Genomic DNA, 26247 nt, shown 5'->3' on the forward strand with positions numbered 1-26247 from the left:
CTGAAACCAAGAAGCAGCCACAAATCAATTGCAACTGCTTTGTTTAGTGCTAAAATCTCAAACTGCAGTGATTAGAAAACACATTAGTGTTCATCAATTAGCAGCCAAACGTTTGTTTTAATAATTCATAGGAAATGACTTACACAAAGTCTGTTAGTGTGCTGTCAGGAAAACCTCTGAAGGGCCAACAGAATTAGGCGCCACACTGTATTGATGGCAATATCCAGCCAGGAAGCCTGATTAACCTCTGAGATGCCTCAGCTGATGGACTCACCCCATTAATGCTAATGGAGATGCTACCGCTTAAAATCGAGCCATGCCTTTATCATAGGAATGTCTTTGGGGTTTGAAGTCTTTAGTAATATCCTGCCATTTGTTTCTTATTTCTTTTTATACTCAGATGCAACAAATGACAGTAAAACAGATATCAACACTGGCAAATTCACAAGACTGAAAAGTGTAACACGCAGTAGACAGTAATATCCGAGAGCAGACCTAAAAGAGACCCAGTGCTGTCACAAGAACACATTTCAGCAGACATTTTTTTTTTCTTAATACCCAAACTGACAAGGCAGTTTTCTGACCAATAGTTAAAACCACATAAAATGCACTGGTAGCTCATACAGAAGGAAAGAGAAATCAGCATAGAAGTACTATGCAGAAAATACCTACGCAAGTTCAAAGACAAAAAGTGTAATCAACCCATTCTGGAAAATATTTGTAATACTGTAACTATGGGAACTGAGTGACAACGTGCCACGTATACATTTCAAATCTCACTAGCAAAGAAATTACCATGCTTATCTAGCAAAATGAATTACTGTTGTGTTAGACTAGACTGTGACTGCAGGACTACTGAGAAGTAATAGGTGTACAGAGATGTGGCTGAGGCCATTAGCTCAGAAATATCAGTGCAAAGCCATTACAGCACTTACTTCTCTGTGCTGTGTGTATATTTGCAAAAACTTCTCTGGTAATCTTTAACCTTTCCCATGCCATATCAGCTGTCCCCTCTATCCATTAGAGCTAATGACCTTGCTCTCACATAAGCTGTTAGTACTCATTAAGAAGTTATCAGGTAACAAGAGAAAACAGATGCAGCCTTTGCTAAATCACTTTACCACTGTAGGATTAAAAGATATGGAGAAAGAATCAACTGAAGAAGTTATTAGGTGAGAAGAATTTGGTTTATAATTTGATACTGGATATTCAACAGACCAAATAAATTTTAATTGAAATAGGTTAAAATTTGCACTATCTCCAATCCTTTGTCACGAGTGGGAACTGCCATTCCACGCCCAGTGAAATGTTCTTACAAATAAAATGAAAATGAAAACACTTGATCCTATTCCTTTAGCAAGCCATGATGCACACTGTGCAAACGCAAATTCTCTGCATGCTCTTTGTAGTCTACTTGAAAGAGCTGTTCACATTCATTCAAATACCAAGAAAAATATTTTATCAAATGTATGCACTCACACCTCATTTAATTGAAAAATAAGTACAACTTCAATTACTTGAGAAAATTAAAATGCATCATTCAGTGCCTGATAGGTTGCTCTTTTTCAGTGACAAATGCTATACTGCTCCTGTTTCTCATAACAAATAAACCACACAAAATTTATTTATTTATAAATAAGAAAAATCTATAGAAAGCAGAGATATCAAAAGGCTATGCCTTGGTGATCAATAACTAAAAGCCTCATGTTTAGTTTAAACAAAATGAACATACACTCAATTATAGATTTAAATTGAAACTAAATGCTTGCCAAAATGCCTATCTTCACAAAGACATTTCCCTTTCCTGCTCTTGTCAAACACCCTAAAAAGAGGTAGGAAAGGAAAGAAAACTATTAACAAATTGATTTTAATTAGCATGGAAATTTTTGAGTGCTAGAAATCCATTATTTTGGAAGAAGGTCTGCATGAGCACCATTCATTAGAGGGGTTAGAGTGAGCTGGAACAGGACTCACCCAGGGATTGGCCAAGCCCACAAGTGAGGAGACCTAAGAATGTCTTTTCCAATGTCCCCTTCCTTGCTGTATCCAAAAACGGATCATTAAAACAAGCAGTTTTACATTTGGGTTCTTATTTAAAACGAAGCACCTGGATTTTCTCCCACCACTAGCATGGTTCAGTAGTAACTGGGTTTATTAGAAAAGATATTCTACATCCATTCGACTCTGTTCGCTCAAACAGCAGCAAACAGGAGGTAAGGTCATCATCTCGGGCTTCACGGGCCTTTAAACCTAGTTATCCACGGTCTCTGAGGCTAAAGGCTTTGCCAGATGTCCTCTTTTTTGACTTTTAGACTGTTGAAAAGAATTAAACAGAGTAGCACTTAAGTCTTAGATGCCTATTGGAATATTTTGACAATCATTATATGGTTTAACAAAACTTTGGACTGTTCTTTGGTCACGACTAGGCTTGGCTTTGGCAGTACAGTGATGTAAGTTTTTACCACATCTGATCATAACTGTGGCTGATTACACTTAGCATGTTGTTTTTTTTCTAACTTATCTGAGCTATTAAAAAATGGCAATGATGTTGAGATTGAAGGTGTTTGGGGAGATACTTCTCTGTTTTTCATTGATGATGGTGAAAGAATGTGAAGAGATACAGCTAGTTTCACACAGTGTCTTCAGAAGCAAAGCAATTCAAGTTCCCCTCAACAATGTAAAAACACGTGATTTTTCTCCCACTTCAACCACAATAAGATTGTACCCAAAGCCATGCTGATGGAACATGTTCATGTTTATGTTTTGTTTGCACATGAGATGGCACAACCTATGTCTCTTCTCTCTTTGTGGGTACTTGTAACAGTTGTTTTCTTCAGTGACATTGAGCTTTGTGTTCTGTGCTGTCATTTAATTCCTATTATTAGATTTGTTTTGCTGTGTGTATCAGAAATGAAAAGGCTAGTGGTTACAAGGAAAGCTTGTAATCAGCACCAAGTTTGCTATACAATGCCAAAACTCACTTGTGTGTGTGTGTGTGTGTGTGAAAAAGAATTAACTTGGCAAAACCTCAAGGAAAGGAATGGGGCAGGGTGGGGTGGGGGAAATAGCCAAATGACAGTTCTGCATGGTCTTTGGCTCTAAGATTTTTCCAAGCCATGGCCATTTTTTGATGCTTTGAGAACCCGGGCATTTCTCTGAAAACAGAGGGATATTATAAACTCATCAGAACTAAAAATACCTGGGCAATAGAACCTATACATAAACAGTCATTAATAAACTCTAACCTTCAGAGAAAGCTACTGGGTAATTAATTAGCTTCAGTACCGCGGTGTCATCATTCAGAGAGATTAAGGCACGTAATGCTGGTGTGACTGAGTCCAAAAAGCACCAAGCACTTGTAAAGTTTGTTTCATGACGCTAAAAGACAAATGATACACAGCGCTGATTTCCAATCATGTAAATTTGTAGTATTATGAACAGCCATAACGTCAATCCATTTTACTGTGATTTTCCTGTAAGAGAGGTTAATATAAATAGCTGTTTTAATAAATACAAGATCAATTCTAAAGGACAGGAATAGTTTGTCAAAAACAATGGCTACTCAGAACGGTTCCGAATCAGGCCCTGTATGGGCCTATCACCAGCATCTTCTCACCTTTTTTTTCCCCTCTTTTGTGAATGAGAAGGGAGGGAAAAATAGTACAATTCAGCAGGGAATCCTAAAAATTATCTTACATGATAACCTCTCGCAGCAGCACATGATGTACTCACTTTGGCAGCACTAATGACTGTGGCAGTGTAAGACTGAATGTTGTCTCCACAGGCTCCACCACGGGACTGATGGCATCGGATCAGCTACGAGAAGAAAGGCAGCAACCAAGTAACTACTATTAAACTGCATAAACCCATAACCCATTGCCATAACTCTTGTTTATCGCGTACAGTGGTGTGCATTTTCCTACAAACAGCAGAAAGCCCTGCTGAGACACTTAACCCCTTTTTATAATCTTCTGGGTGCCACCCAGACTGTCGCGCACGGAACTCCAGTTTTCAATTACAAGATGAGCAGTCGTACGGATTCATAAACTTTGCAATGGTGGGATTTGGGGTCTGGCAGTAATACCACAAATAAATTTAAATAAATATAATCAAAAGCTTTAGCCATGTAAATGTAACTTTAAATATCTGACATTCTACGAATCCGAATGTGGCTTTGCTCTCCTTTTCATGAGAAGCAAGCAAATCAATGACAAAGGAAGAGAGCTACTTTAAACTTTACATTTAATAGATTAGAGGAATGTACGTGGGGTTTACTGCATATTGCCTGCCGTCAAATTTAATAAATCAAAACAAGACTCTTCCACCTTCCATTAACCTACAAAGACAGTTCTTGTCACTGAACCCTAACTCTCAATAGAAGCTGTGCTTCTTACTAAATAAAATGACAAAGAACTATGGATATTTGTTACTGGTACACAGAACATGTTGCCTCTTTAACTGTTTTTGTAAAAAGAAAATTAAAAATGCCTGTAAGATATATTTGTTTCTAGAGTCATATTTAGATAAAAAGAATTAAACAAGGGAGGAAAGGGGAAATCTACAGAGAATATAACTGGGAACACATGGCTATTTAAATTCATTTTCTGATGTAATTCTTCGGTTGACCAGCAGTTTACATTTTTGGCAGTAGCACTTTTTGAATCCCAAGCTGACTGATTATGTTTAATAAAACCACACAGGTGTGGCATTAAAGGAAAGGCAGTCCCCAGTTTTGCAGAGAAATCAGTTGTGCTCAAAAAGAGTGTAACAAGAAGTACATTTATAAAGTCTGCTTCTCTGGTGATTTCTGATTCAGCATTAGAAAACAGCTATTCCAGGCACAGGTGGAAGGGAGAAAAAACATCTGCTTTGAAGTAAAAATAAGGTATTAGAAAATGAATTTAAAGTTTCCAAACACTTCAAGCTTTAAATACACAGTTCCTTCTCTGGCCTAGGGCAGGGTGAAAAAGTGGTAATTGTTTTGTTTGGGATCTATTTCCTTCTCGTGTCCAGAAATAAGAAAAATTAATTCAATCTTTTTTTTTCCCCACCCAGAGCTTAAAAACTTCAGTGAGGACAGATTTCCTAATCTACAGAGTGCAGTGCTGTGCTGTCAGACAAACTCACAGCTCTGTTTCGACTGTTTGCCAGCACAGACTTTTTAAGAATCCTTTCTTCCTAACTTTCAGAGGAGTTTTAAAATTTACAAATGCCAAATGTATTGGTTACTGAGTCACTCCCTGACCATACACATTGATAGTTTTTGTCTCTGGCCATTCTACTTATGTATTTATGCCCTTCAAGTTCATGAACTTAAATCAAACGTGCAAAGCAAAGATATGACACACACGAATACCGAAGCATGACTAGTGCGGGTCAAAGATTAGGTCTGTCACATTATGCAAGTCCTCCTGAAAAAGATCATCTTTTTCACACAGCTTGTTTCTGAAATTGTTTCTACAGTTCAATCCAGCTTTTGTTTATAGAATACAAAAAAAAAAAGAAAATATATTTTTTAAAGTAAATCTTTCCTTACCTTATTTTCTGCATAAGCAAGCCAACGGCTTCCAAGGGCAATTGGATTCATGTTTGGCCCTGGACAGGGATAGCAGCCTGAAAAGTTTTAATAGGCAGCATTAAGAAATATCTTACTGATTTGTTACAAAGAATTTTACTTATTGCCAAGAAAACAAAATTCTAAACAGAAACCTTTCAATTGCTAATATCACTCAGTAAATGCTTGCATTTTTGTTCTGAAAGATAAGACTGTGGTTAGATGAGCTATTTTGAATAGCTAATTATGTGTAAATACTAGTTTTTCCTTATGCTTGCATTTTTTAGTGTCATTTTGATACAGTGCAGTGAGGGGGATATTTAAAAGATTGACTCTATCCAGTCCGTATCTTCACATCTTAATTAATTTTACTTCATTGACACGTTTCAGTTGGTCAACACTTTCAGTTAACTTCCAAGCTCCTCCAGATTTTTGTGGTGTGAAACAGCATTGTACTTTGGTTTTGTTTTTAATAATTCTACATGCAAGCCCTTAACCTCCCAAAAGAATTCTGCACGTGCTTAACCTTGCGCAATGGATTTGTCATTCCTTTAAAATCAGTGGCAAAGCTTCCATCGTTCATCTGTATTATATCAGCTGTGTTTTCATCACAAATAGAGATATACATATGCATAAAATGAAAATAAAATGCGCAACAATTGGGAATATCACACTATTAACTACTAAAACTAAAAATACAACATTTAAAACCTCTGAAAACAATTAGATAATGGCTAAACGTGAATTAAAAGCTTAGGTAATCCACAACTAAAAGTGGCACAGTGACCTTCATCCCAATTGCTATTACTGTCCCGTTCCCACGTCCTGTTTTCCCTCCTTTGTTTTCCATCATTTTAGATGCAGCTCTCGGGGGCTGCTGTCCCCAGGCCCCACGCAGCCCACGCTCAGCACCCGGCCCCACCGCTGGGCTGAACTTCCACACGCTGCCCCGCACCCCGGGCACCGCGCTGCGAGCTTCCAGCGGGCTGATTTCAGGGGCTGCTCTGCCAAGGTGGGAGGCTGAAAGGTCACAAACCACAGTTGCAGAGATGAAACCACAAACCTGTTTACTGATTGGGGTCCCGATAACGGGATTCGAGCTCGAGAGTTCCAGCTTCAGCTGGTAAACAAAGGCCTTTGGCCACGTGCACAATGCCGCCTGCTAGACCTAAGTCTGCGGCATCACTTTGCAGGCTTGCAGAGCAATGAGAAAGGTGTGCTGGGGTGGTGTTACCTGAGGCGTGCGCGTATAGTTTGAAAAAGGAATTTGATAAAACTGAAAGATGTTCGATGGCATTTCACTGCGCACAGGCAGAAACAGCTTCTCTGCCGCTCACGCTAAGGCAAACAGCTCCTTATCTCTGCTTTTTAAAGCGGCGTGGTGAGGGTATTGCAAAATTCGGAGGATCACAGCAAGTTATTTCAAAGGTCATAAAGCGAGAGAAGGGAAAAGCAGCAATTCATCGAATTACATCAATCTCAGGCCAGGAAAGCAAAACCAAGCGAGTATTTTGTAAGGCCTTATCGCTGCCTTGATCTCAGGAAGGAAAACGAACTCTGAAGAGATGATGCCACAATTGTTATTGCATTCCAGAAGTGCATAAAATGTGGGTAGCCAGAGACTCTTAAGGAACAAAGAAAGCAAAAAAAGGCTGTAAATACAACCCCAGGTTGTAAATACAAAAGTGTTCTTCCGATGACATTATAGATCATGACCAGTAAGGTTTTAATGCCGACTTCTGCTTCAACAGTTCTCGTCTGGGTCAGTAAAGACATTCAGGATCACCAAATTCTATTTATTTTTCTCCCTTTTTATGTATAAAATACATCATCAAGAGCTGTCACATGAAAACTCTCATGATAGAAATCTCTACAGTGACTTTAGCATCTGTCTCTTGCATTTCCCAAGCTCTGCAAGCACCTCACAATGTCCTTGCAGCAGAAAACAAAAGAGTATCACTCAACAGATGCTTCATAATGACAAACGCAAGCAGTGCAACAACTCGTAACAAGAAGAAACTTCCTTCTTGGCACAGGGAGCTGGTCTCAATTATTGCAGTGAACTGAAGTAATTGAAGAACTACAAAACAGCATTCTTCTTCAAATTAAAAATTAATCAAATACAAAAAGCAGTTCTCTTAAAAAATGTACTGTTTTCACCAAACCTATCGTAGGTGGCTCGTTCCACGAACTGGATTTGGTCAATTAGATACAGCTCCACACACAATGGACAATAATAATATCCTCCGTAGAGGTCAACAATTCAACTCGGTACTACACTCTTCTCTCTGATACAAAAAAACAGAGTAAAAAATAGAGCTATTTCCTCCCTTTCTTTTCTTTGCAAATCTATGCATTTTGGAAACATGCAGCAGTACAAGGATAAACAAAGGGTTATACTTTATGGGAAGGAAAAGCAAATTGTTTTTCTGCTTTCCAAAAAAACAGCTGGAGTCAGCAGAACATCATCTACCAGGCAAATGAAAGGACAGACACAGCGTGACCTACCCGGCTTGGCCGCCCAATCCCTGCAAGCCCAGCTCTCTTAAAGATTAACTTCTACTTCTACTAAACTTCAAAACAACTGAGGAAAAATCCATTCTAAGCAACAACAGCAGCAATTTTAGCATGTTTACAATAAGAATGAACATAATGAGAATGCAGAACTAACTGTCAAGAAGACCAAAGTTTCCAAGTTTTAATGACAGTATGGGGAGGTCATCCAAGAAAAGATCACGATGGGAAAGTCCTTCCAAAAGTACAGCAAATCAAGCAAGTACTAAAAAACACCAGACCTTACAGTGAGCCTTACTGGGACTATCACCCACGAAAACATAGGAAAAAACTACTGGAGATGCTTTAAAATGCTTTTAAGTACACAATTATCCTCTCTCTTTGTGCTTTGTAAGGACACATGCAGGAAATACACTACTTAAAGCTGTGAAATTGCAAAACTAGAAAAATACTGTTTTTGAAGTCTGAATGAATCCAAGTGCAAGCTCCTCTGTGGCCTCGGCAAGCCCCTGAGCCCAGCAGCTCCAGCACTCTGTGTCCCATTGCAGGAACTGGTGGGGCAGCACCTGGAGCCTCCTGTTCTGGGCTGTCATCTTCCAGGCCTGACCTACATCAGAGTGGTACCATAGGTTGGTTCTTCAACGCCTCAATTTCTCTGTATTATTTTTAAACCAACACAAAATTTTAGTATGAAAAAATGCATAGTTTGTGATTAATTGGAATTGGAGATTCCGAGCTTTCTTCCTGTTGGGCTGTATTTGTATATTTGTTTTTACTGATTACACGGGAATCCTAGAAGTTGCTTCAAGTTCTCCGAGCTATACAAATGTTTGCTTAATGAGTGACCAAAAAGAAGGCACGCTGATTTTCCACTATTTTTCAATTACTTTTATGATAATCTCTGCCACTCTTTGGAGAGTTGTATCTTTATGCCCATTATAAACACAACATAAACATCTTCTCAGGCTGAAAATTCACACAAATGCCCACTTCTCTCATTCTGGACCTTTCCACTGCTCTATGTTCCTGCAGAAACTAAAACTCCAGTCCTTTCCTTAAACTGTTTTCAAAAAGACTCATCTCCTAGCTTCAATAATGTCAGTGTGAATACAGAGACAGCAGCCAAGAAGAGAAAAGCAACACATTCCTCTCCCTCTCTTGCTTTTAAACAAACAGCACGTTGGGAAACACTGCTAGGAGAAACAAGGCTATTACACAGTCATGTCAGCCATAACAGAGATTAAGGCAATAAATCACAAACATGTCTCTATTAAAGGCAGCTCTCCATCAAGCTGCACAGGTTTTTCCATGAGAAAAAAAGCTTAAAAAAAGATATAGAAATAAAATCCCCGTCAGAGATGCAGAGCTGGGGACTGAACACTACAAGGATTTCTGACAGCCATAAAAACTTGGCGGTTCGACACTTCACCTCCAAGTGAACATTCCTTGGAATCCCCCAGGCAATCGTGTGCCTCCAGCAGCTCCCTTCTCCAGGAAACTCTTACCAAAAGCACCATGAGATCCAGCAGCACCTTCATGGGCCCCGTGCATCCTGAAGCACAGATGTGCATGCACACTCTAAGAGCCTGTTGGAAAAGATGCCCACGCAGGCAGACTACTGCCGCAGCTCAGGCTGTAGCGTTCCTGCCTCTGCTGCAACATCCTGCACCACCTGAACGGTCCTAAAGGAAGAGAGAAGGCAGCTCTGATTGCTGCAAAGTGTTCAGGTTCATATGTGCACCAGAAGGCGATGCTTCTCTCTAGAAACTCCGACACTAAGTCAGAGCATGGCTGAGCTAAGTTAGAATTTGTTTTTATTTTACCCAAGCCACATACCCATTGCTGATCACGGTGTCTTCCACAGGGTACTGCTGTATTTCCTTCTCAGATTGCATTACAGTATGTTGTAAAACACCTTGCTGTAAACTGCTGCAAATTAATGTGCAAATGAATAAAGCAAAGTGAATGAAAAATCCAAATCAGAGGTGTCCAGAACAATGCTGCTTTTCTCCAAATACATCCCATTGTGCTTCTCTGCAGACGCTATGACTGGTTGTCTTACAGCACATTCTAAGATCTCTCACTATCTGCATCTACAGTCCTGGAGAAATAAAAGAAAACAGCAAAAATCTGCTAATGAAATTTTCCAGGCTTTTAACTCCTTCACCTTGACTTTGCTTTTTAATTAAAACCATTTTAGTAAGTCGTCCTTTTCTGTCTTCCGTTTAATAGGAAAACCTCTCTTTTCTGTAATTTTCATTGCCTTTCTTTCCTCAGCTCTCACTGATGTCCTCTGCACTGAAACACACTCATCCTTTTTGGTATCAGCTACAAGAATGAGTCTCATTATTTCCGTGCCTTTTCTCTTCAGTGCATGCTCCACACCTCGTATCTGGGAGCAATGCTGACTTTCAGTCCCTCACTGTAGCTTGTAACCAATTAATGATTTTTTCTAGGTTTTATGAAATACACAGCACTCTGGAGTCATGAAATCACAAAATTACTTTAAGTATTGCAATCCAAAGCAGCCAGAAAACAGACCCATGACAAAGAGCATAGAAAGGGTATTAAAAATAAATAATGGGTAGAGTGATACCCTTGTTGCAGGGGATTGTTTATTCCAAGGAAAACAAATCATATAAGCTGTTTTATCTAATATTTTGTGTTTGTTTGTGCTTTTTTTTTCAGCTTCACCAAGCAAAACAAATCTATTTGTTTATAAACTCTATAAAGTAATATTGTTTATAAAATCCTTTGGGTTCCATCTAGATGAAAGGCCCTATGTAAATGTTAGTGCTCTCACACTGTCACATACTTTCCAAAACTCTGCTATTGTTTTTGTACTTCCTTCTGTTTAAGTGTCACCCATAAAAACTGAGCAAAAGAGCAAACCAGCAGGATGCACCCTACTGTGAAATCATGCTTGCCATCTAAGGCTTTTTTTTTTTTTCAGATGATAGTGGCATTATCATTACAAAAACTCAAAAAAAAAAAAAAAAGCCCAGGTGAGAAGCAAAAAAGTACAGCCACAAATGTTCCATACACTGCTATCATCGCCCTTTGCAGGGCAGTACTCAGATCCACGTAATGTTCACAACAGCCTCAGTCCTGGAATGCAGTGTATAGAAACACATATATGTTTCTATGTGTATATGTATATGTATGAATCGCTGAGATACAATTCACAGGAATGTGTGTGGCTTCTCTTCACTGATCAGAAAAACACTGTGAAACAAGAGCTTTCTTCCCACCTGCTTCAGGACTTTCGATCTGCACTGAAGAGCCTCCCTCCCCAGGCCCAGGAATCCTATCAATTATTATACCATGTGGGATGTCCAGGATGAATGCCACTTACTGATCACAGTTGAGAAGGGAATTGTACATTCCTCAAGAAGTTCTGTTTGTAACTCCTCAGGCATTAAACCTTCTCATGAGACCTCCACTGTTTTTACTTCAAAGCAGAGAGAGCAAACTGCTCCCTGTGTGCCCATCAGGGCAAAGGAATTCTAGCAAAGCTAACAAAAATGTTCAAAAAAAGCCAAGATGATTTCCAGATTAGACCTGCGACAAACTGAAAACAATGTATTATTTCTTGCAAGTGAACATCATTGGAAGTAGGAATACCACATCCAAATTACAGAATGGAATATCAAACACCTTTTTCCTTATTTTGAGAGGTGCAGGAAGGGTGCATTTAATATATACCAAATAAGTTTGGCTTTTGGCTAGGCAAGTCTTTTAAGACTTTATATACAATAAAGTACTCTGACTAAAATCTAGAAAATTACCTCTTAAGGCTCTAGCTGTACAGCATCAATAGAAATGTGGTGCCAGCTAATGGCTGCAATAACTGTCTTCATCCCTGGAGAATAATGGATGGAGAATTTATCAATAGGAGGAGTGGAAGGGCCAGAGAAACTGAGCAGGCACTCGTTATCGGACACAAAGATGATGCCACATGCATGATGTTATCTGTGATAATCCTTACTTAGGGCCCAGGGGGTGGGAAAGATATTCGTTGTAGAGAAGAAAGTATCCATCAGGCCATATTCATAATCATCAATGTTCCACTAAGTAAGCATTTTTGGAAGAGGGTTCTGGGAGCGCTGATGTAATAGAAATCAATGAAATTCAGCTTTTCTGCATCTGTTCTTTAGAGCAAAGTAGGAAGAAGAGCTTGTCCATCACTTTGTACATCACTTTCGTCTCTGACTGTTCAATCATGGAGTACTCAGAGAAAGACTCCAAAGGAAATCTTATGTGAACTCTTAACCACTTAAAAATCTGTTTTCCACACCTGGACATTCCCAACTACCAAAAGGAAATGTATTTTTACTATAGGCATCAAATAAATTTTTGATGCTCGGCCACATGATCACTTAAAACAGTGCAGGTTACAAAACTGCTATTTGGCTTTATCCACCCCGCCATGCAAATCTTTTCTTAATGAAACTGAGCTGGATCCAAGCGCAGGCACAGCAGCACAGTGCCATAGGGAAGCACTGCCACGAGCTCTCTGCAGACTGAAGCTATCCCTTTCCTTCCTTGGCAAGTTAAAAGAGGACGACCTCACTGGGTAGATCAGAGGACATCCTGGTCTTTTTCTATGACTACCCACAGGAGGTTTTCCAATCAAGTTTAAGCAACTGTCTTTAACTCAAAATGCCAAGACTGGAGCACCTGTACACTGATGCTTCCTACAAGGCACAAGCTCTGCTGGCTGGCTGCCATTCCAGCCAATCAGTACTTTTCCATCTAATCATGAGCAAAAGAGAAAAAAAAAAAAAGATTCTATCACATTTGCTCAGTTGGATCTGAAAAAATCAGGAAACACAAGAGTTAAACATTCCAACGGCAGCACAAACTTGACCATGTTCTACATCCTGAATATTTTATGGTATATTTATTACAACAATATATTAAGCTACACATTTAACCACAAAAACAAAAACAGAAAGACAAATACTGCTCATGTGCAACACAGCTGCATTAGCATTGCTGAGGAACATCAAACTTCAGAATTCCTGACACTGTTTTTAATTGTACATTCTGCGTTTAATTTCTGTGTGTAAATAGTCAACAAAATGGGCAAAAGCTTCTGCTTAATTATGTTTGCATTGTAGCTGTCTGTGTGAAGCTCCAGGGCTCCCACGCTACTCAGCTGATACGAATGGAAGATGTGATCTGCCCGTCATCACTAAGTCCTCTTTTAAAAACATTTTCTTTTTCCACACAGTAGTTTACACAGTAAAAGAAACATCTTCAAAGGCCTACTGATCCCATTTTAATATTTTTGACCTTCTAAGCCACCACTTCTGACCAAAAGCTGTCAGCTAACACAGCTGAGCATCTCCTCCATGAAGAAGAATCCTCTGGGCAGCGCTGCCATCGTACTCCTCAGGCTGTGCACCGGGACAGCCCCGGGGGAACCGGCCAACCCTTCTGCAGGGATGCTCCAGGCATGGAAACAAGGAGGCCTACAAGACCCTTTGCCAAGCTGCCTTTTCAGAGACTTCTCCTTTTCCAATTTAAACTGACACTGCCCTTTTTCTATATTAAAAAAAAAAAAAAAATACAAACAAAACCACAATGACAAAAGAGTCCAGCTGCTGGCTACTTGGCTGACTGTCAGAAACCAAAGCAGCTGGCTAGGTAGCGCATTTGTACCAAATTTCAAACACATCAGAGCAACTTAAGCCTTTAAAGATGCACTCCGAGGTCAAGGAGATTTCAGCACATCCAAAATCCGAAAATTCAGACAAAAGCTTTACTGCAGCCTTCAAGATGCCAAAGCACAGCACCTGCTTGATGGTGCAAGCTATTAAGTGCAACAACAAAGCTTCCAAAGCCTCAGCACACGCTGGCACCAGAAAGGCACCGTGGAACAGCATGCATTGTCCAGTGCCACCCCGGCACAGGTGGGCAGTGGTGGGCACAGGAAGGGCTCTGTCCCCAGATGCACAGGGCAGAATGCAGGGTGCACCTGGAGCCCCACAGCAGGGAGAAAGGTTGGGAATATCCCAGGTTTCTCATATTACAAACTGGAGAAATGCAGGGTGAGCTGTGACATCTCAGAGCTGGGATTTTTATATCGGGGCTGCAAAAGCTTTCTTTTATCCTCTTTACTGTTGCTTCACAGAAATGCATGGAAATTCCAGAGTTACAATTAGGAATAGGATATCCCTGCTCCTCAAAATACAGTTAAATGAATTCATTTTTAAAAACATACTGAAGGGTTTTTTTGCTTGTTTGATTGTTTTTTACCAGCAACTTCAATTAGAAAAGCATAAGAATTGTTAAAATACACATTTAAGCTAGTTGTGTTCTTTTCTTTTTTTTTTTTTACCTGCAATAAAGCAAAGCTCATACTCTGCCTCTCCATGGTGGAATAAAAAAGAGGAGGGAGGAACAGGAGGACACCACAAGTCCCTTCCCATCTGGCTCTCCACACTGAACCCGAGCAGATTCTTATGCATCTTACATCCACGTATAGGAAGAAACTGACACCTATTGGCAACTTTAATATTACTGCATAACGGTGCTTCAAACTATTACAGGAAAGAGTTTCTTGTAACCAGGTTTTTCTTGATATGCACAGATAACATAGAGAATTGAGAACTTTTCTATTTGTAACTGAAAATACACCCAGGAAACTTCAAATTTCCTTTTTAACAGTAAAACACCAATTCTTCCAAACTAAATTATCATCTTCTAATCATCTACACATTTTAAGTGGCAATTCTAATTGACAAATACTATCACTGTCTACTTAGATGAAATTTGGATTTTTCTGCAGTGAGTACCTCCTTGGTGTTCAGTATTACAAAGACACACGGTCTGGGAGCAGGTACGTTTTATCCTAACCTGACCTACATCAGCAACAAGTCAGAGCAAAAGCAGCAGAAAACATACCACCTCTCTCTAGTAATATGTCAATTACTCGGTTACAGATGTTGGGGCAGCAAAGGAACACTTACTGTAGAGGAATAGCTGTTGGAGAGCCTCATATGTTACAGCCAATTGCCTGCTACTGCGAGGCAAGCAATAGGCTACAGCCGGATAAAGGGGTCTGAACAGTTCCTTCAGGTTCAGGATAGATGTAAAAGCATCTGCAGGTAAATACCTACCTGTGGTTTTACTGCTACAATACCATACTGACCTGCTTGAGCTCAGGGGCCTGCTAAATTAAGGATAAATAAAAAACCAAAAGTATCTTACGTCTAAGTAACAACGGAAAATGACAAGCGTACGAATTGCTATCGATTTGTTTTTGAAGTGTTGCGTTCACATACAATCCGAAACTCAAAACCTGGACTCTTTGGGCATATTTGTGCAAAAGGAACAGAACACTTCAGCCACCCAGTGACGTCAATGCAGGTGCTTGCCAGAACCATGAGAAATTAACTATAGCAACAATAAATGCAAAACAACATGCAAAAGAGCCACAGATTCACGGAGTAACACCTGTAGGTTTTCTGAAGCAGCAGATTTCCTGAAACCTTGGCCGTAGCCATGGAGACCTGCAGATGCTTTCAGGATTTAGAAGTAGAAATTTTTTAAAAATCTGATTTATCACATGCCACCTCTAGAGCAAAATGACTGAACCCAGCATTATACGTACTTGTCACAAAGAATTTTTTAGTGAAAGTGCAGCTGTCAAAGGCGGCAATTTTCTCTTGCAGGACCACGACGAGTATCCTGAAAACAAAGAAATGGAACGTGTACTTTAAACATTAAATGCATTGGTTTAAAGATTCGATATCTAAATGTAATTATTTCAAAAGCATCAATATAAATTCTACTGTGATGAAGTGCCAGGTTACCAACACATGGCAGTTATTGAGGATTCTCTCTCATCCCAACCACATAACCTTCATTTCAGGAAGTACACAGATCTGATACAGAACAACACAGCGTATTTATGATATACCTTCTGCAGTAAAAGCTCCATTAGAAAGAAAGAATGGAATTGCAAGGATCCTGAATTACTTTCAATGACTCAAATAACAAATCAACAATTGGTAGAACACAAGCTAAATTCAAAATAATCCCATTGCCCATCTCATTGCAAATTTATTAAACCACCATGTTTTTTATTTATTAAAAGCAGGATTTCTTTTCATACCAAGACCATCATCACACAAAGCCGTGAGAAATATGTGCCAATTAGACAAATTACAAGTGCATGTTTATGTGTTCACTTGTACATGGACACGTTTATATTGTAAAATATCTGTTCGTCACTTGAAGAAAAACCATGAAAGCTATGTATGAAACACCACACTGTCTAAATGAACAAGGGCCAAAGATGTAAATTTGGAAAGTGCAACATCTTCAAAGTTTAGTAACTTCTCAGTACACATCCTTTGGTAAATGGTGGTGCTAACTGGCCACATGCTTGCTACAAGCAGTACAAGCGACTCAATGAGAGGAACGGAGATATCATAAATGAAATGGATTTTAGATTTTTTATTTGCTTGTCCCTTTTATTCTGGGACGGATGCTTCTCCATCCCTTTCCAAGGTATAAAACTCAAATGTTCTAAGTTATAAACTCTGCACTTATGATTTAATATTTGTTTCAAACAAAATAAAACTTTTCATTAAACAAAGCATTTTCCATTGCCTAAAACGAAGGAGAGGAAGACAACAGAAACCTATCAACTCCCACTCCTTCCATGAGGCTGAGAATAAAAGTTACTCAATGAATAATGGAAAGACTTTCACTGCATGTGTAACTGTAATGTATATATAGGAAACCTATGCATATTTGATTGTATTATTTCCCAATCCTGTTAGATTTTTGTTTTCTGCTCTTTGAAGGAGTACTGTCATTCTTTATAAATGAAACCTACCTGATGGACGATTCTAGAGTATAAATACATAAATAATAAACAGTTTTCCCTTCTTCTGCAACCCAAGTTTTATTTTAAATTCAAAACTTTGGACTCCATTAGTCTATTGCATGGTTAACGCACCATTAGCACTGCACTTGGCCACATTTAATGCATTTTCAATCTGAAATAGTGAGCTTTCTGTGGATAATAACAGAATCTGATACGTTCCAGAAAAGCAGCTACCCTGAATACAGCCACACAGCTTTGAAGTAGCTTTTCCATTTTTACCACTTAGGAAAAGAAACATTAGACCTTTTAGTTAGGAGAGACTTTGAATGATGATTTGCCTTTTGACTGTTTTTACAATTGGATTTTTCTTCTGCTAGGAGCCCAGGCTGGAAAGATTTACTATCATCACACTGTACACAAGGGAACTTTAAATTTTTCAAGGGACAGTTGCACAGATAAGTACTGAACTCCTTCTGACAGGCCTTTAAAGGAGCAGGGACCAATTCCTGGCATGTAACTCACCAACTCAACCACTGCAGTTGATCTATTTCTTGATATAATGACCCTATCCACACCCTATGGTAAGTAGATTGAGTGAGGATAACAAGCACTACCATCCTTTACTTCTTTGAAGACATTTACACCACCAACATCCCGTTATAGAATTGGTTGTGGTATTAAAGGTGTTTGCTCAGCATTACTGCTTTTCTTCTGTTTGCTTTTACTTGACCTAATTTTAGACATCAGCATTTAAGTTGGGTGGAAGAAAGCATCAAAGCAGCACATACCATGGACTTGGGTCAACAAGTTCTATCGGGAGTACCAAAGGATTATCACCAATATCAGCTTGCAAAAGATGGATCCTGGGTTTTCTGTTCTCCTTTAAAAATATGCAATAAACTACAAGGGTATTCAGTTTTCTATGTCTGAAGTTTAGAAAAACGTGAACCCATGACTGCATGGAATCAAGGTATTTACAACCTGACATCCAATCTTCCAAGCCATCTTCTGTCAGAAATTAGGTGACACTATTCCAACTAAGAGATGCTTTGTTATTTTACTCAGGAATTGTTCTCCATAGGGCACAGAGTGTATGCTAGGATTTTTTTGGATGTGCAGGAAGGCAAAGTATCTGGCAGAACAATGAAACACAAACAAAAGAGACAAACCCTACTCTGCCAAGTTAGACACCATTTAAACTGTGATCTCATTTCTCCGTCTATAGGTAGAAGACAAAGGATTTCAATGATTCCTGTTCAGTCTCATCACAATTCAGGGAAGCTTAAATGATTTCATATGCAAAATGTTTTGCACTTCAGGGAAAGGCACTGGAGAAGCATACTGTCATACTCAAAATATTACCTGAGAAACAGCAAACAGAAGCTAAGCTTGCAGCAAAGTCAAAATGGTAAAACCAAGGAGTGCACATACCAGAAATTGCATTCATTACCAAAATCTTACATGCTCTAACACAGAAAGTTATATAGTAAACATCCTTACCTTTTATTGCAATGTAGATCATAAATAGGAGTTTTGAACTGTATAGACTTGACCATCTCTCCAGTTCGTAAAGAATAAAGGTCCACACAGCAGTAAGGTGGGCTTGTGCTAAAATGAATAAAGAAATGTGGGATTTTAACAGAAAGAAGGAATTCTGGGGGGCAAAACAAGCCTTCATACATTTAGCAATAAAAGCATAATGCTGCTGAACATGGGGTCAGTGTAAGCTTCCTACGTTTAGGGAAGGTATGATTACAAATTGAGTTACAATATCCACAGTGGTCAGGAACCTGTACTGTGCAACCAATTAGCAAGAACTTAAGTTTCCTTTAACCCAAAATAAGACTTTGGAGCATCAGATCCGACGCAAAATACAAATCATTTAACAGACATAAAGTTTTAAGGCTACATTTAAGTCACTTTAAAAATATCTTGTAGAGTAACACTTTCCTTAAGGGAATACTTCATTCCGTGGAACAGCTGAGCCACATGACTATTTATTTGATAGAGACGCATTACACAGAACTTACGTTACATCCCTGATGAACTTTTGTTTAAGCTATACAGATCTTTTCAACTGCTTCATGTCACTTCTATCATTTAAATATAAATAAAACTCTAGGGCCATTTCTTAATAAAAAGGCTTGCTTTCTTTTGAGAGGGGAAAGTGCTGAGTGTTCGATAGGGCTGAGGAAGGTAGTGGTGGAAACCATTTTACAAGCTGAGGAGAGGCTTTGATGTGGCAGTTCTTTTCCATAACACCTTTTTTCCACTCCAAGAACACATTAAAATGTTGGCTTCTTCTAGGTCAACGAATATGAAGCAGCACAAATTGCCAGCTGTGCAAACATACACTAAGTATTGGTAAAGGAGGGTGTTTCCCCTTGCCCCTATCTGTTTTATTTTATAGAGTTTAACACAATTCCTGACACAACACTCGCTTGTCCTTTGGATCTGCTCAAGTTGCTCAAGAATTTTCTGGAGAAGAAGAGTACAAATGCCAGCTGTTTACCTTACCTGTCACAGGACAACAAAATGCTACACATGATATGTACACAGCAGAGAACCAATATACAATATAAGCAGAAAAAAGACAACAGTCAAAGAGATAATAGAAAAAATAAGTTTGACATTTTGCCTATGGAAATTCTTCCCAAAATATACATTTTTCTAGGCACACGCTCAGGCTAATAACTAGAGGGGTGCTATTTCTTACTTTTAAGCACTTCAAAGGCCCTTCAAAAACACTTTTTAAACAGTAAGACTCATTTAGTTGCCTTGTGTTGGAAGCTCATTGCTGCTAGAAAATACAGAAAATCAAGGACAGGGTCTGTGGACAAGCCTTTTCTGATTTAAGTGCATTGACTACTGAAAGAAAATTATTATTTTGATGGAAGGGTACAAGGATTGTTATTTCAAAAACAGAAATTACATAACTTTATATAGCTAAAATTATATTTTCATAAGTGAAATCCATTATTATTTCCTTTTAAGCTCATGTGGAATGTAACTGCCATCTTAACTGCTTCACTTGACATGTACGTAATCACACAACTACAATTCAAAAGCACGCATCTTCTAACACACATTGCGCCCTCAAAATTATTGGAAACAATCAATCTTGCACTCAAATGAGTAATTTTTATTACATCATACCTCTCTTCTGGCTGCTTATGAGAACGTTCTACCAATGCTTTTTGTAAGCAGTGCTGGCTGAAAACCAGCAACCTCTGAGTTCAGTGTTAATGATGAAGTAGTCATGTGGACTGGGCCAAAAGTACTCTGAAATTCTACTCAGCTCCAACTCAACTCCTCCTTCCAACAGTTATCTTTCTTTTCATTCCCCCGTACACTGCAATCTATGATCAGAAAATGATGTGCCAGATTGTTGGTATTTTTTTTAAATTATTTTCTGAAATACGTATGAAGTCAAGGTCAAATACATTTCTGGAAGCTCCTGGGACCTAATGAGGAGAAACAAATGGCAACAGCCAAAAAAAAAAAATGTCAGACATATTTCTTTCTTGCCCCACGTTTGTGCTCCCAGCAGTACAGAAACCCAGCATTACCACGAGTCTTCAGACAGCTGAGGATGCTTGTCTGAGAAAGAAAAGAGAAAGTCCCATCTTGGCCAAGGGCAAACACTTCAAAGATGGGAAGGTTAAAAAAAAAAAAAGAAAAAGAAAAAAAAGACTTATCTCTTTACCATTCCCTTCTGGCTATTAATCACAATTTCTGGTCAACATAATGGCTGTTACAAACCTCATTTGCTACTAAGCATTCTCAATTCATTAAACATGGAAACATTCGTCAAACTAACAAAATTTCAGTTTATGAGTTTTACTCCAAAAGCTGTGCTGAGATCCAGTTTCAAGGTTTTTAATTTCATTGCTCAATAAACCCAAATGGAAAGGATTCTCCAACACTTCAAAATTTAATTCGTTCCCCAAATAAATTATTTCTTGACTACTCTAAAAATGTGAGCCTTTTGAATGATCTTCCTTTACCCTCCTTCATATCTTTCAGCTTGTAGCAAAATCAGTTCTTCTAGAAAAGGAAAATGAGGATTATAGACACAGATCTAAGCATTCATTTACGTGTCACAGCACTTAGAGAATCATAAGAGCATCACGATTATCCTACACTGATCATAGTCAGTAATAAGAGCTCACCCTCCCTCCCCCATTTCAGTGATGTCAGCTCAGTGGGTTCTGTCCTTTCCCTTCCCAGCCTCCAATACACAACAGCTTCTATATTGACCCGTTTTAGCTTATTAAATTAGCAGACAAATAGCACTTTGTCCTTTCTTTTCCCTCTAAAGGGAATTCTGCCCCAGGTTAGTACACCAAAAGGGTTTAGTGAAAGGTCTAACAAGCATGGAAGGAAAAAAGGAAGCAGGAGCACAGGAACTGAGCAATAAAAGATGTGCAACGGGGCCGCAAAAGCTGCAGCTGGCTTGCCATCACAGAGCTGCCACATAACACAGCTCTTTCTGATGCTTTATGACCTCCACAGACATCTTCATAATTCCCAACCTTCTTGAAACAGAGAATTCAGGGATTTCCATCACCAACAAAGCAGAGGAAGGCAGACTCAATTATGGTGTTCTCTACATGCTTACAGTTAAAAATCTAGAACAACCAGGACACAGTTTTTAAAAGCTTGAAAACCCAACTCCTTTTAACTCATTAGTTAAGATGCATATGAAACCAAATCTTCCAGTATCAAAAGTAGAGAATGAATGCATTTGTCTTCTTAGATATCACTCTTGCCATCTATTTCATTTTATTACTCTGTTACGTTACTGAGTAGCAAAAAGACTTCCACTAAGCAAGACACTTCACTTCAATACACACACAAAAAAATGTCTGTGTTCAGTAAGATAAAGCATCATGATCAATAAACATCCTGGAGTCTGTTGCAGAGCCTCAAGAAAAATTTACTTAGGCGTGTTGCTGTGTGTAACAATACTTTCCGTTAAATTATCAAACAAATACACAATCAAATATTAAATGCCTGAAACAACATCTGAGAATGAAAAGTAACACTTTGTGTAATCAATAGTCGATTGAAATTTCAGGTGCAAAACCAGATGCATCCAAACTGTCAAAGAAAAACACCAAAACCACCACGGGTTGCAAGACAACCTAACAAATTTGCAAAACCATCTCTTGCCAATCGGATGTTCTCAAAACCTCAAAACTGTATGAAACCAGAATTATTGCATCTTGCTCTATTTCAGGAATGCAAAATGAACATTCATTTCATCAAAGGTTCATACAGCCATGGTGTAAATGTGCCTGAAATAAACCAGCTGATGGCCTATGACAACAAACTACCGCTATCGAACAGGAAACAAAGCAAAGGGACCTCCAGCCAAAGAGCTCTCCTTTGATAATCTGCAGCGCCGATGGGTCATGCTTATCTCGCTGGTGAGAAGAGCTCTGGTCATATTTCAGTGTATCCGTGATGGTTATGTAAAGAGGAAAGATTAAGACAGGAATGTGACAACACTGTTTTTTGCTGTCTGGTAATTACATTAAGTCTGTCACAAATAAAATTCTTGCGAATTACTCCCTCAGATTATGAACTAATTTTTGCTATGTATCCTGTTCGTTAAATAGCTGCTTAAGGAAGAGATAACAACAACTACCTTAAAGATAATGGGCACAAAATTCAACAACAACTTCAAAATGTTGGCATTAATAAATACACAATTATGCACAGGCTCTTGTATCTTCTACTGGATTGTTGCAGCGCAAGGATAGAAGAAAAATAACAGATGCCTTGTACAGCTGGCACTTGACTACATCTGTGCTTATGCATCGTGACATAACTATCACCTCTTCACAGATTTGTTAGCAATGACTCACAAAATTTATAAAAGCTGTGTAAAATGTTTGCATACAGAGACAAATATACAGTACAAAACACACACTTTTTACATGAAGAATGGACAACGCTGGTGGAACCAAAGTGAGGCCTTAATTTTCTGCTCCTAGAAAGCTTTTACACTGCCTTCCTACAAGTAGCAAATTTCCATATAAATCTCATTGTAGAATTTTAAAAAACATCTGAGGGCAAACAGTGTTTGGCTGGCATAGGTATCACTAGAGCTTTTATTCTCTCTTCATAGACTATGAGACCAGAATCTCTAGGAAATGAGATTAAGGGAAGCATCTCCCTCCACCTCCTTTTGCTCTATGTATATACAATGTAAGCACAGTGAGATGTACAGCGAGGACCCTCTGGAACAAAGACAAGTTAGGAGATCACAACAAACTTTAGATAACAATAAAATTGCTAAAATAATAGCAATAGCCTTCATTAGGAGAAGCATACAGTTGTACAGCACACTGGAACAGTAACAATTTCCTACCACCTGTAGTCCCTTATAAAGACTCTGCAAATTTCTGCTGGAGAACAATTTAATTATTATTGGTAGCAAGAGTGTTAACAAAATGAATTCAAGTAAATTTAAAATGTAGGAAAAGGTGTAATTAAAATAAATTACCAACAGTGAGATCACATGAAAAGATCGCCTGCATTAATCCAAAAAATAAAGAAAAAATCTATCATCTTTCAGGAACACGACATTAGCAGGATTCCAAGCAGTATCAGTATGAAAAAATAAGCTCCCCAAGCATATCACAAAAACGTGTTCTAAAGATTCATTAAGCCAAGCAATAATTGTTAATTCAGCGGTTAGTCCTTGATTTCCTTTAACAAAAGATGATGCAGCTGTCTGCAGACAATCACTACAGCATTCTCTACCCAGAGTCTCTTTTTGGTAACTTGATTTCACATGATGGAGCAAGGGGAAATAGCTTCTTTCCAGATGCTGTGTATGAACTGATCCTTGCCTAAGGTGCCAGGCTGCAGAGTGCTATGTGTTCCTCCTGCCTGCTGGAACTGCACTACATTCAGCTCCATCTTCCTCTCATGACACAAAGGATTACATTACATCTGCCTTGTTCTGCGCTCTCACAAGGCAGTTCCTTACTGAATTTACACAGGACAAATATTGCATGTATTAGCAGCAGGCTTCCTAGAGTAATGATCCCCTTTATTTCTCCCTTGTAGCTTCCATATTGGAATAAAAATTTCTTCCTGTTCCACCACCTACTGATGTTCCTAATGTGCAGGGCAATATATAGGGTTTTCAGAGGGGGGGGGGGAGATTTAAAAAAACGCTCATCAGCATAATTACAATCTAACATACAGCCAAAAAATAGTCTTTGATTTAGTTTGACTTCGATTCCAGTTTTGATACTTTCAGGTATTATCTGGCAAGTTATATCAACAACATTTAACAAATTCCTATTTAAATTTGACGGGGTTGAGCCATGCAACTGTACACGTTACAAGTTATATTATACTTAGCACAAGTTATTTATTGTTCTAAGTACAGTACATTTAGCAAGTTATTCAGATCAGTAAATTTATCAGCTCTCGCTAAGCTGCCTTCAGACAGCAGGTCGCAGGCTTCCAGTCAAAAGCAATTTGACTTTTGCCATGCAGTCATACCACGGTTACCGCTGGTTTACATAAAATTATTAATTTAAACACATGGCAATTATTCTGTCGAGATCTGTCCGTTATCTTTAAAGTTTTGTTTCACAATAGAAAAGCTCTTTTTTCATCGCAGTGTTTCAAAAGGAGGTCAGGTGAATGGTTTTATTATTCTGTACCATTTAATTCCAACCACATAACTTCTTACTGTTTCTAAAAATCTAACCTCGGCTGTGCATCGGCTGCTACACTGCGTGTTCCCAGACACAGCGGATGCCCAATTAGTCATCAGACTGTCTTCCTTATTCTGACACATTCTTCTTGTGATGGTTTATTTGTTTCCATTTCCTTACAGCAGTGGGAAGAGCCCGGCAGTGAGACAACTCCAAGCTCTGACAGCAGTGGCTGAGATCTCCCAGTAACCTCTGCGAGCGTCAGAGAGAGGGAAGGAAAGCAGAACAGAAGCAGAGCACACAGCACGGTTACTTAACTGTGCATTGGAAGAAGTCCTTCCTGAATCTTTACACTGGAAAGTTAAAGCACAAGATTAGATGATGATCTTTTAGTAAAACTCTTAGCATGCTGGCACCACAAAGGCAATTCTGTTCTCCTGAACGCCCCGATGAAGGTTTGCTCAGATGAACAGATTTCAAATCCTAGAAGGGTGATCTTTTCTTTCTAGGCCAAGTACACAATGTCTCAGAAGCTCAAATAATTTTTAATTTATTTTTTGTACCAAGTAACCTAATCTTGTTTTAAAAGACTGTGAGCAACAATGAGCGCTCTATCATTAAAGTAAGTTGTTCCAACATGTAGAAAAAATTATTTTTCTGAAATTACTCCTTACTTCAAGACAAAATTTGTACACATTCTGCTTTTAACCACCAGCTTTTATGTCTCTGTCAACAACATAAAAAAGCTCCTTGCATTCATTTATCTTTTCCATAAATCAGTAAGAATTCAAGGCAGCCCAGTCACTGGCTAATCTGCAATAAAATGGAAAAGATTTTAAGTCTTATGTTGCAAGTTTGTTTACCAGCTCTGGCACATATTTGCAATGCTTCACAGAGCTCTTTGGTACTGCAGCACTGTCATCTTCCTTCTGAAGGATGTACAACAGGATGGAACTCTACTTGCAGGATTACTGATCCCCCATGGAGAGTAAATTTATTTTCTCTGTTTCTTGTTAATGCTTTTTTTTCTGTTTGTTTTGCTCGTATTTAATAGATCCAAGGAGGTATTATTTATCCCTCACAGCTCCGCTGCAGAAAAAAAACCTTGCTGAGACTTTCACCATGTAGTTCTCTAAAACTCCCCAGCTTTCTGCATCACAACTTTCTATAACAAAAGCTTGAGAACTCAGCTCTGTAAGTAATTTTCTTACTTGCATTCACAGCACTTGAAATTCATTCAAAATCAGGAAAAGCAGAGTAGGATTTCTGAGAAAGTGACACTTCCCAAAAATGAGTGTGTAGCAGTGAAACACAAAGCAGCACAGACATTTTAAGTGTACCACAAATTGCAAAAAGCATGGAAGCACTTATTTTTAAATAAGAAAAACCTGTACCAATCCTAGACACATGTTACTAAATCCAATCCTTTAAATACAAATGAGGAAATTATTTGATATGGCACTAAAATATTTGTGTTAAATACCGAAAGATACAAACTTCTCTCTTACATCTTCCTCAAATATTTTGATCAAATCCATCAGTCCAGAATAAAATCTCCATCCTCCTCTCACCTCACCGTCTTTGCGGTCTCACCAGCATACAGGAAAAATATTTTCAGAAAGTCATCAATTCTGAAGAGAACGTTTTGT

The 26247-nt window shown here is 38.7% G+C and overlaps 1 protein-coding gene across 7 annotated transcripts in view; it reads right to left on the reverse strand.

Moving 5' to 3' along the window:
* The window catches only part of BCAS3 (BCAS3, microtubule associated cell migration factor), a 312898-nt gene that overhangs the window by 252803 nt on the left and 33848 nt on the right, over window positions 1-26247 (reverse strand). For all 7 annotated transcript variants that reach the window (XM_021415884.1, XM_021415890.1, XM_021415885.1 and 4 more), the window contains exons 8-11: window positions 18414-18521; window positions 15690-15766; window positions 5537-5613; window positions 3733-3816 (exon numbers count right to left, since the gene is read on the reverse strand). In XM_021415884.1, coding sequence (XP_021271559.1) covers window positions 3733-3816; window positions 5537-5613; window positions 15690-15766; window positions 18414-18521 — 346 coding nt within the window. The remainder of the gene's footprint in view (window positions 1-3732; window positions 3817-5536; window positions 5614-15689; window positions 15767-18413; window positions 18522-26247) is intronic.

This window comes from Numida meleagris, chromosome 18, assembly GCF_002078875.1.
Source record: "Numida meleagris isolate 19003 breed g44 Domestic line chromosome 18, NumMel1.0, whole genome shotgun sequence".
In the NCBI taxonomy this organism is placed as follows: domain Eukaryota; kingdom Metazoa; phylum Chordata; class Aves; order Galliformes; family Numididae; genus Numida; species Numida meleagris.